General features: G+C 40.2%; 1 protein-coding gene across 1 annotated transcript in view; it reads left to right on the top strand.

The window, feature by feature from the left end:
* The window catches only part of si:dkey-192p21.6 (uncharacterized protein LOC565246 homolog), a 163,991-nt gene that overhangs the window by 127,407 nt on the left and 23,867 nt on the right, over positions 1-12,717 (top strand). Inside the window, exons 13-14 of the mRNA XM_055661723.1 lie at positions 1,929-2,055; positions 3,425-3,511. Of these exons, the coding sequence (XP_055517698.1) occupies positions 1,929-2,055; positions 3,425-3,511 (214 nt within the window). The remainder of the gene's footprint in view (positions 1-1,928; positions 2,056-3,424; positions 3,512-12,717) is intronic.

Here is a 12,717-nt window from a genome sequence, read left to right as displayed (position 1 = left end):
ACTGCCTTGTGTTACGATCTAAGATAGGCAAGAGCAAATTGGCAGTTAGTTTACTCTCCATCCTTGTGTCTTCCCTCATTTAAAATCTAAGAGCACGGAGAAAGCAAGATGCAGTTTAAACTAAAACAAACGTGTTTGCATAATTCTTTATATTGTGCAGAACAGGATCTCATGTGTGGCTTGAGAATTTCATAAGAACCAGATAGCTACTGAACCCTCTAGGCTGAAATATCTCTCACTTCATACAGGGAGCAGTTGTTACATTTAGAGGGATGAACACATAATGTTACACAATCTGCATATGTTACACTGCGTTTTTTGTAATGATTTGTTCATGTGCATGACAGTCCTCAGGAAGCAGGCCCATTGGAAAAAAGAACTTTACAGGAAATTAGAGCTAGACAAAAACTGCACCCTGTGGAAATTAAATCAGATGAAATTACTTTGCATTCTTGATATTTGTTTACCACAATTTCATTTTATAACTATCAGCACATTTCCTCCACAGATGCTGTCTGACCGATTGAGTTCCTCCAGTGCATTATCTTTTATCTATTTTATAACTGTTGTCAGAATAAAGTAATTCCCCAGAAAAATGAAGCAATAGGGAACTGTAGATGCTGAATTCTTGTGTGGAATACAAAGTGCTGGAGTAACTCAGTGGGTCAGACAGCATCTTTAGAGAACATGGATAGGTGACATTTTGGGTTAGCTTCATAGTTCCTTCGAAACACTGGTGCTTTGAACTCCCAAATTTAATTATTTGAGGGTAGACACAAAATGCTGGAGTAACTCAGTGGGACAGGCAGCATCTCTAGAGAGAAGGAATGAGTGACGTTTCAGGTCAAGACCCTTCTTCAGACTGATTGTGGTGGTAGGGGAGAAAGCTGGAAGAGAGGAGGGGCAGCCTATTAAAAAAATCTCACCTGTAACCACCTATTACTCATCAGACTCTGTCCTGCCCCTCCTCGCCTATCTCCCCACTCCACACAATCAGTTCGAAGATGGGTCACAACCTGAAACATCACTGGCTGACCCATTGAATTACTCCAGCACTATGTGTCTTATTTTGTAAACCAACATCTAGAGTTGTTTGTTTCTACTTTGTTTTATCCCGATCCTTTACAGGTGCATTCATAATGTTTTTTCAGTTATTTTGCTGGCACAGTATAAATCTGGGTATATAATTCCACATTACTGTATGTAGTAATTGTCTCAATCCCAAGTCTAGTGTCAATTTCTTAAAAGATAATCCACCTGCACTATTAGACTCCCATGAAAAGAAATAGTTACAGCATGTCAGTTTTATAAGAGTACGTTCTTATGGGTTGCATACAGTAGGAACATTATTCCCAGACAGAGTGGAGACAGCTAGGTAATTCCACTAAAGTAAATCCTAGCAAATGCACTGTTAGTGACAACAATGGTTTATGCTCGTGCAATTTAAATGTGCTGAACCTCCTCTCTCTATTTTGTTTGCTGGAGAAATATTGCCCTGGTTATCTGGCGAAAGTATTCTACTTTTGCTAAGTCATTATCAATTCTCTCTTTAGTTCTACTTCCTGCACTCATTAAACAGACTATTTTCTGAGCAAATTTTGACTTTGTTCCCAGTCCAATAGATTGTTTTCCTTTAATCCAGCTCCATGCATCATAACACATCCAGCTCATGTCTAATACAGAGTTGGTAATACATAATCTGTGAGAAGTTGGACTCGAATTTATTAAAGTAAACTTCCGTGAAGTTGTAAGATTTTGGATAAAGCACGAGTGGCCTAACTTCCAATTGTGTCTGTAACTGGAAGACATATCTCTGTTGTATTTGGATAGATTAAAGATATTAAAAGTGGACTGCTTCTGATCACTCCGTATTAGAAGAGGCATCCTTTGCTCAACCCTGCCTTATGTTACTGTAATTGACTTCACAGAGGTTACCTTGGAGCTGGAGGAATAGGAGATGATGGAAAGTTCTCAAATTGTACTGGAGGGGCAGCGGGCTATATTGACAAATGGCTTCTGGGGACAAATCACATCTACAACTGGCCCACGTGCAAGGTAATGTCTCCTTGGTAGTCGTGGACTGCATTGCAATGAATTAAACTGAGATCCTTGTCTGGAAAGTGCAGGAAACTATGCAGGTCGGGTAGGGAGGAGAAGGTGGGACTTGGGTCATTGACGCTAAAAATAGTGGAGTCAGGGGATATGGGGAGAAGGCAGGAACGGGGGTACTGATTGGGGATGATCAGCCATGATCACGCTTGAAGGGCCAAATGGCCTACTCCTGCACCTATTGTCTATTGTCTATTGACTCAGTCAATGACCTTTCCTTTTGAAGTGGAGAATCTTACATATGTGACATTTTTCTGCAAGTAAGGAGGCTAAGGGAAGAAGGAGAACAGAAAAGAAGAAAGAATGAGGTTTATGATTGGATGAAGGGCAGGATCATTCTCAGCACCCATTGACTGCAAACATGAGACCAGATGTTAGAATTTGATACCAAATCCAATGCGATTTGATGTGTTTCATTAAATAAAAGAGCTGCTTTCCCTCTGTTCAACTTCATTCACTGTCAAATTGTAATCTTGTGCACATGGATTAGAAGCAAGGCAAGTTTGTTGAAGTTTGAAGAAAGGAAAACAATATGCTGGTGTGGCTCAGCAGATCAGTCGGCATCTCTGAAGAACATGAACAGGTGATATTTTGGTCCGGGATTGAAGAAGCTGAGTCTGAAGAAGGGTTCTGATCCGAAACTTGCCAATCCAGAAATGCTGCCTGACCCGCTGAGGTACTCCAGCATTTTGTGCCTTTATTTTGGTAAACCTGCATCTGCAGTTTCTTGTTTCTTCAAATTTTTTTTATGGCGTTTACCAAGAATGCATGTACCTCAATTCAAGAAAGAAAGTGCAAATAAAAGCATAAATTGCATTTCAGGCAGCACATGTGGAGAAATAAACTATAGTTACATTTCAGGCAGACTAAGTCCCATGGGGTCTATGATGAGTGATAAATTGAATCCAAAATTAGTTTGCTCATAAAAGACAGTGAGTAGTGGTAGAGGGGTCTTTCTCTGACTGGAGGTATGTGACCAGTGCTATTCCACAAGGATCATTGCTGGGACCTATGTTGTTTGTTGTTGGGTGAGGGGAAAGGAATGGAGGGTAGATGGAACTAGGTGAGAGTAAGTGTTCGGCACGGACTAGAAGGGCTGAGATGGCCTGTTTCCGTGCTGTAATTGTGATATGTTATATGGTTAATATATATTAATGAATTGGATAATAATGTCACTGATTTGATAAGTAAGTTTGCAGATGACACAAACTTTGGTGGAGTTGTGGATAGTAAGGACCATGGAACTCAGAGTCAGCATAGGCATCTTTGAACAGTACGAGTTATCTCACACTCCTATATTTATCTTATATTTTAGGTGCTGTATCACACTACTGAGCCTTTCGATCCTGAAGGAATCCTGGGAACAATCAATTCCGTTCTAATGGCTTTTATTGGATTGCAGGTAAGAATGATGAGCAAACTTCACCTACATCAATACTTGTTTCAGGTTTAAATTGATATTCCCTAATTCAAAAAGTCCTAGTTTCAGAATTACATTTCCGATCATTTTCGTAAAACATCCTTCTATCATGAAATTAATTATATAACAGTGCTATAATGGAAATGAAAAGCAAATGGACATTTCTGGAAAAGATGTGGTGGATCATTCATACAAATTCTCTATCGAAGTTCGCTGGAAGAAAACAGTTATAAGTCGGCTTTGTGCAGTAACTTGGTTTCCCCAATGTTGTTTTTCGTGGCTATGAGTTTACAGCAGCAGCCCATTTCCTTCACAGAGGGCACCGAAACTGACCGCAACTTGATATGGATGATTTCTGAGGAAATGTTAAAGTCATGGTAGCCACAAGTGGGGGATGGGATTGCAATTGAGGCCAGGCAGAATTAGTGAGTCCACAAGCTTGAAGTGAGACTGGGGAAATTGTATGACTGCAAGGGAATACAGAGATAAAGTGGCACGTGAGCTTAATATCATTTGAAGACAGGGTGAGTGTTTGAGGTATCGGAAGACCATGGTCAAAGTAGGTCATGGAAGTGGTGACTGGTGTTCAAGATAAAATAGGTTAGGTGATACCTACTTTCAAGTACATTGGCAAACTTTGACCAACAGGTCAGTAGGTCAGAGCTCTAAGTAAAGAACATCTTTACTGTAAAAAATTAATGGAATCATGCACAGATGAGTCAAAAAGGGATATTCAAGATACAAATTGAGCGATACAATGAAAGGACATGGGCATGCGGATTTTAGGCACAGGCAGTGTAAGTTTCAATGTGTCTAATGACCTGTACCTCATGGGAAGGAGATCCAGTTTTTGAAATGGTGATAATCAATTGCATACGGTGCCGTGTGTTTCGTGCGCAGTGTTCCCTCGTGCTCTGTACATGATGAAATGTCTCCTGTGGAAGCTCCCACTCAGAAGAAAATAAATGAGGTGCTGCTCTTAATGCCTTTCAGCTGTTCCCCTCCCTCCTACAAAAAAAAAAACATTTTCTTCTATTCTTCAACACGGAAAATGTGTCCAAGGTAGAGGCTTGTATGTATGTTGGTGTCTTTAATGTCCTCCTTTGTGCTTTTAAATATCTAATCAAAGTGGGCAGGATATGGCCAATGCTTGAATCTTTTTTGTTCAGGATAATGTGAAGGGCATGATGTCACAACAAAGCAGACACACAGCCCTCTTCGACCTCGAGCTGCTTTTAAGATTACAATCTGTAGAATATCAGTGCCCTGCGATCACTCCAGGCTATCTATAATAATACATGTCCTGCAGGACATCAAGTAATTGAGCAAGGGACTGATGTCCTGCATCTTCTGTAACCATATTGATGATGCTTCTACAGGAATGAACTGGAGTTCTTGCACATAGAATATCTTGACCTTTCTCGTTGGCCTGTCCATTTAAAATGTGCTTTTAATGTCGAGTAAATGAGAGCCGAGCCCTCAGCGGTGGCACATCCCCCATTCAAGGCATCTGTGAAGACAGGCTTGGATGGATTCTGAAGACAACTAGCTGCACACTCCTTGAGTGGACAAGGTGTCAGAAACATGCACAGCCAGTGAAAAACAGGAACGCCTGCTGAGCTGTTTCCTTTTACTCATTCAGTTCTCAGGATCGGAGTGTCACTGGGAAATGACGTTTATTGCCCATTCTTAATTGCTCTTGCGAAGGTGGTTGTGTACCACCATTTTGAATTGCTGCAGTTCCTCTGATGAAGGTAACATTGTCGAGAATGGTGTTCTAGACTTGAGACTCAATGATGATAGGGGACTAATGATTTCCAAAATCAGAATGGTGTGCAGCAACACGGGGAATCGATAGTTGGTGGTGTTCACGTGTACTCGATTAGTATTATACATAGCTGGATTGGAAGATGCACAGTTGGAGTATCCTAGGGAAGTAACTGGAGTGCATTGTAGATGATGCTCAGTGCTTGATCATCCAATGACTTGGCCACTGCTGTCTGTGGCAATGAATTCCACAGATTCGCCACCCTCTGGCTAAAGAAATACTTCCTCATCTCTATTCTAAAGATATGTCCTTTAATTCATACTTTACAATAAGAAAACAAGATCTGGTTCATGTTTATGGCACAAGAATGGCATAATGTGTTTGGTTCAGGCTGTCTCTGGAAAAAAAAGTGTAAGTCGTTGGACTAGAGTCAGGATTTGACTGGGTGGAGTTTTATATTTTTAACTGAGTAAACAGATTATTAGTCTATTATCACAGTTCGTGTATATACACAGTATTGTATACGTTCAATATACAATACACTGTGTTGTATAAAGGGCCTGTCCCACTTGGGCGTCATTTCCGTGTCATTTACGCGACATCATTTACGCGTCACGACACACGACGCATACGTCGTGACGCGCACGTGATGCGTGCATGGAATGCATTACGCGCGCATGGTGCGTGGTGACGTAGGCAGTGACGCGCGGTTGTGCGCAGTGCCCCAGGATTTTGGGATTCACGAAATCTTCGCTCGCCACCTGCGTGACGCGCAAATGATGCTGAAGTGAGACAGGCCCTTAAGTTCACAGAGTGAACAATCTACATACAGTGCAGTAATGATAACTCAAATAATATGCGCAAAACTTTTTACAGAACGCCCATTTTGACTGTGAATGCTTAATGCAAAAAACCTGCATTTCATGCAGTTAATGATACACTTTTCAAGGTTATGGCATGCATTGATAAGCAGTTGTCCAGTTGAGTAATCAACAGAATGTAGTGGATAGGTTAATGAAAGCCCAGGAAGGGTGAGGCATTGACCGCCAATGTATGTAATGATACTCAATCATCAGCCATTTAAATCAGAGGTAATAGGACTGAACCATTTTACTCTTCGAGCATGTGTCACCATTCGGTGTGATCATGACTGTTTTATAATCTCTCTCCATATTCTTGCATGTGCCACATATTCCTTTGTTCTGTAAAAATCGCAGTCTCAAATGTAAGATTTACAATTGGACTGTCATTAACTGCAATTGGCAAATACATTTGTAAACTTCTACACTCCTAGAAGGGTCTTTAACCTGAAATACTAACTGGTTTTCTTTCCACACACACACACAAGCTGCATGACCCACTGAGTTTTTCCAGCATTATTTCAGTTTTCTAGTATCCAAATCATGGGTCTGACACAGATGAATTTACAGCCTATATTTTGGTGGCGTTAGTTTGAGTATATTGGCCAAATTAAGGTTATAGTTCAACTGAATGGTTCATATTCAGTTATAGGATCAAAGACATTGTGACTTGGAAGAAAGAAGAGCCTATTTAGCCAATCTATTTGTGGTCTCTGCTTTATTCTTTTGTTTATTTATCTGGGTTTTGCCTGCCAGAGCATTGTTTATTGCACCCACTTTTCTTCCCAACAAAGTAACAGATATGCTTTCATAGAACCTTAGATTATTTTATTCAAAATCCACATGTTAAAGCTGTGTATAAAGTTGTGGCTGGATAAAATAATATTTAAAATTATTTCTTGTTGTTTTGACAATAATTCTGAGTAGTTTAGGAAGTTGTGGTTTTAAACCACTAGAAGGGGTGGGAATTCAGTCTTGTTCACTAACACAACGCACTCATGAAGATGCAACGACATGATCAATTTGAAATTCATTTCAATGGTTTCAATGGAATCAAATTTTGGAAGTGGTCTATAATATGTAGCCACCATTAGAGTCATGGATTGATACAATGTGGAAACAGGCCCTTAGGCCCACTTGCCCACACCGACCAACATGTCAAGTCAAGTCAAGTCAAGTCAAGTTTATTTGTCACATACACATACGAGATGTGCAGTGAAATGAAAGTGGCAATGCTCGCGGACTTTTGTGCAAAAGACAAACAACCAAACAAACTATAAACACAATCATAACACACGTATTCTTTTACATAATAAATAATAGAAGGAAAAACATTCAGTAGAGTTAGTCCCTGGTGAGATAGGCGTTTACAGTCCGAATGGCCTCTGGGAAGAAACTCCTTCTCAACCTCTCCATTCTCACCGCATGGCAACGGAGGCATTTGCCTGACTGTAGCAGCTGGAACAGTCCGTTGCAGGGGTGGAAGGGGTCTCTCATGATCTTGTTGGCTCTGGAGTTGCACCTCCTGATGTATAGTTCCTGCAGGGGGGCAAGTGAAGTTCCCATAGTGCGTTCGGCCGAACGCACTACTCTCTGCAGAGCCTTCTTGTCCTTGGCAGAGCAATTCCCAAACCAGATGGTAATGTTCCCGGACAAGATGCTTTCCACCGCCGTTGCGTAGAAGCACTGGAGGATCCTCGGAGACACTCTGAATTTCCTCAATTGCCTGAGGTAGTAAAGGTGCTGCCTTGCCTTACTCACGAGTGCTGAGGCGTGTGATGCCCATGTCATATCCTCGGAGATGTGGACTCCCAGATATTTAAAACAGTTCACCCTATCCACAGGATCCCCATTTATCCTCAATGGAGCGTCCCAGCTACACTAGTCCCACCTGCCCACGTTTGGTCCAAATCCCTCCAAACCTGTCCTGTCCATGTACCTGTCTAACTGTTTCTTAAATGTTGGGATAGTCCCAGCCTCAACTACCTCCTCTGGCAGCTTGTTCCATACACCCACCATCCTTTGTGTGAAAAATTTACCCCTCAGATTCCTATTAAATCTTTTCCCCTTCACAAACCTATGTCCTCAGGTCTTCGATTCACCTACTCTGGGCGAGAGGCTCTGTGCATCTACCTGATCTATTCCTCATTATATTGTCCAATTAGCGTTTATGACCAAAGGTTCATTTCCTTTCTGTCTTCAGAGAAGGATAGAATTGTTACATGGTATAGAAACAAGGAACTGCAGATGCTGGTTTGGAATTGTTTAAAAGAAAACGTTACAGCATGGAAGATCACCATTCAGCCTGTTGAGTTTGTGTAAGAGCAAAACAGTCTGCTCTTCTCCCCCTCCTCTTTCTTCTCCACAGCTCAATAAATTATTCCCTTTCAGATATTTGACCTACTCCCCTTTAAATGTTACAATTGGATCACTCCTGCCTCTGGTGGTGCAGTCAAGGCCTTACTATTTGCTGTTTAGATGAGTTTCACCTCATGCCGTTTCTGATTCTTTATGCCAAGAATCCTCATTTTATCACAATAAGAGTAATTAATTATTACTATTATGTGTGGCTGATTTTCCATGGCTGTGAATGTGAAAGACAACAAACAAAGGTAAGTTAATTATTTTTGTCCTTTCTTACATTGTATAACATATGTCTGGCAGTCAACTACAGTCTGAGCGTTTCCCTGCTCCTGCTCATAAAACTCGTCATACCCTCTTTTATCTGAGAATGAATATTCCTTGTCCATGTTCAGATTTTAGCAGCAAGAGATTCCAGACAGATAGTGTCATTATGGCTGATATTTTGTGAAGAATTTATGATTTCATTAACTCAGGGTTAAAGGTTAGAGAAGATATGGCCTGCCTGTGACACTGTTGAGATAACGTAAGTGGTTCACCTTTTTTTAATCTCAGTACGAGAAGTGATTGAATTAATATTTCAGTTAGCAAGGAAGTAACAAATCAGTAACCATCTGTAAACTGAAGACATTAGCCAATGTATAAAAATCAAATGCAAAAACAGAGCAAGAACTGCAAGCCCACAGATTGATTTAGCCTTTGTACAATGTAGTGTTTACTATGAACAATGTCCTTCAATGCTGATGGATGGATGAAGTCCATGAACAAGCTTAAAATCTGCCCTAAAGATCTGACAGGAGTATCTCTGCACGCTGATGATAAATTACATGCAACATTTTTTGACAGAGGTGTTCTCTTTCACTTTTGAATCAAGCCCAGGTCAAAATGATTGAAATTCCAGCTCTAGCTGAAGTCCTTAGAAGATTGGCAAATCGGAGACGTCTGCAGCATTTGATTAAAGTAAATAGCCTCCGCATGTTGTGCATTTGTTGTATGCAACCGAGATTGAATTTCCACTCCTTCAATTTTGTAAACATGATTCTCTCCCAAATAAGTGGATATTAATCTTATAAACACTCAACTGACTTTGGATCTGTGACTATGTAGCCAGTGTGTTTCACATGTCCAGGTCTTCTGAAAGGATTCAGAGGTTTTGCTGAACACATACGCTTGGTCCACCAAGGACTACTGGATCTCCCGGTTGCTGACCACTTTAACCTCCCCCTCCTGCTCCTATTTCTCCTCCCCTCCCCCTTATGAAGTGTGATGTTGTATTTGTCTCAGGTAGACAAAAATGCTGGAGACACTCTGTGGGTGAGGCAGAATCTATGTATTTGTCTCAGTAATCTCCTCCTATGATTTAAAAAAAAAAATCTGCTGTAGTTGCAGTACTTGAGGAAGGCAGTATGGAAAAGAACTATATGGACCCATGCACAAAATTCTACCAACGTTGCAGGTTGAACACATCAGGATAGAAATTACACATAATTGGCAGAGATAATTCTGTTGCAACTTGGTGACTAGTTTTGTCAGTTCGTTTGGTTGTGTTAAGGTGTCATGATCCGAGTTTTGCTTTAAGTTTCCTGTGGGCATGTTATCTGCACAGTTCATTTGCTTTTGTTTTGCCAAATGCTTCTAGCAATAGAAATCTTCCCCTTTTCCGGTGCTTACTTAAGAAGTTGGAAAGGAAGTTTAATCTTAAAATGGGTGAAATAGAAATACTTAACTTTTGAGAATTGATTGGCAGCTAATCGCAGATACTTCACTCAATTAAATTGTTTAGTAATGGTCACCTTGTAGTCTACACAGCTGCAAAGGCAAAGAAAAATGTTCCAAAGAATGTATCATATATCCACCTGACTTGCATTAGCTGCTCCGCTGTCTGCACAAAACTCCCAATTGGGCCCAGCTGCCTTCTGATGTCACTGGGTTTGATGGAGAATTCCCTGTACATCATCCGGAATATGGAGAGACGCATGCAAGGGAGAATTCCACAACGCAATTTAAAGAGACAGGTACACCGTCTTTACTAAAAGGCTTTCAATCAGTTGTCACAAGAAGAAAAATAATTGATTTGCCTATGGGAGATACACAATTTAGAATCAGTAAGCACTTTGATTTGGAATATTTGCACTCAAGGCATTGTAACTGCAACAAGAAGTGAATATTACAAGAGAATTTAAGGTAGACAACCTTTCTCAACGCACTTGTCGGGTTTGAATGGGATTTAGAAAACCAGAAGAACTTGTGAATCTTACAAATAATCTCCTGCCAAATGCAAAGATTGAGAATGCATGCATTGATATATGATCTTATCACTTAAAACACGTCAAGTTGAGCACATAATTTAATTATACAACCTTATAATATATACAATCTGCATTCTACAAGCAATGAGATGAATGACCTGCTCATTCATTTTGGTCGGTTTCTGGGCTGTGGACGATATGTGGGAAATCAGAATGACAGCCTGCAGTTAGCCTGAAGCTATTAACAAGGTGGGCGATTACACATCATTACATGAATTTACATTCTAGAAAAAAAACACTCCATGCATTTCAGTCTTTGTGCTCCACATATGTTTGCTCCCATCCTGATTTTAAAGAATTTAATAGTTCCCAATTGTTGAGGAGCAACATTAAATGTTGTCCTTTTTGGGGAACTCTGGATTTTGGCAACCTAAACGTGGAGAAATACAGGTGATTCAGAGATTCCATGTGATAAAGATCAAGAAACTGTACCATTTAAAGTTTGTGGAAACCCATAACAATAGTATAAAGCGATGATCACAAGGGTGTAAGGTTTTATTTTGGCAGCTGCTAATTTAGAAACAAATGTTTACACTTATGGCACAAGTGGAACAGAATAATTCCGAGTGTTTAAGAAGGAACTGCAGATGCTGGAAAATCGAAGGTACACAAATAAGCTGGAGAAAATCAGCGGGTTTTTTATTTCGAGTGTCTACAGACTTGAGGAGATTAATATACTTAGAAATTTGCAAATGGACACAAAATGCTGGAGTAACTCTGCAGGACAGGCAGCATCTCTGGACAGCAGGGACAGGTGATGTTTCTGGTCGAGACCCTTCTTCCGACTGGTGAATTTGCAGCATTGGATAGTACATATATCTCAGCTCAATAAAGGGTCAACTATTTCACTTTGCATCCACCAACAATAGAACAATGAAAATACAAATCTGTCAAAGATTTCAATCCCACATGTACTGTACAAGCTTTTGAAACTGTATTGCCTTTATTAGAGCTCACACTTTTTGGATGTTGTACTCTTTCCTTTTCCGCTTATAATCAGTGTCTACCTTCCACTGGTAACTAATGACATGAGCACAAAATCATCTTTTCACATCCAGGTACTGTATTCCAGGCAGCATATTATTTCAGTTTTGTTAATTACTGAGAATACTTTCTTTCCTTCTTGTTTCTATTAAATGCAATTTTAACATCCATCAGTATGGTGACTAAAGTTCCCTGTTAATCAGAAGAAAAAACTTCAGAGGTGAAATAACTATACAATAGGAGTAATAATGTATTAAATCAAAGCTTGATTCAATCAGGTTTGATTATGTTCAATCATGTAATTGCACAGGGAATGGTGAATGCTGGATAATTATGGAAAAATCCCTCTCCGTTGTACAGTGACAATTGAACCAGCTGCTGTGAAAGTTTTGGAAGTTTCAAAAAGATTGCAGGTGCTTTTGTAAAAGTGTTGTTTTTTTTTGGTTATAGAATATAGAACAGTACAGCTCAAGAATAGGCCCTTCGGCCCATTATGTTTATGCCGAACATGATGCCAAGACCAAATCTTATCTGCCTGCATGCAATCCATATCCCTCCATATCCTGCATATCCATGTGTCTATTCAAAAGTATCTTAAATACCACTCCTGTATCTGCTTCCACCACCTATTCCTGCAGCGCATTCCAGGCACTCGCCAAACTCTGTGTAGAAAGAAACCTTCCCTCGCAACATCTCCTTTAAAATGTCCCGCACAATGTCGTGTTTTGCTTGCAGTCGTCTTCTTTTCATTGTCTTGTGGAATTTATGTGCGGTTTATGTATAATTTATGTTTTTGTAGTGTAGCCTGTACCTTATGATGCTGCTGCACACTAGACTTTAACTGGATCCTGTACCTCACCATGTTCGTGCATTTGACAATAAACTCAACTTAACTTTATAGGCTCC

Source organism: Leucoraja erinacea, chromosome 34 (genome assembly GCF_028641065.1).
Source record: "Leucoraja erinacea ecotype New England chromosome 34, Leri_hhj_1, whole genome shotgun sequence".
NCBI lineage: Eukaryota > Metazoa > Chordata > Chondrichthyes > Rajiformes > Rajidae > Leucoraja > Leucoraja erinaceus.
The sequence above is the reverse complement of the archived record's forward strand: the minus strand, read 5'-3'. Positions and strand labels throughout refer to the sequence as shown.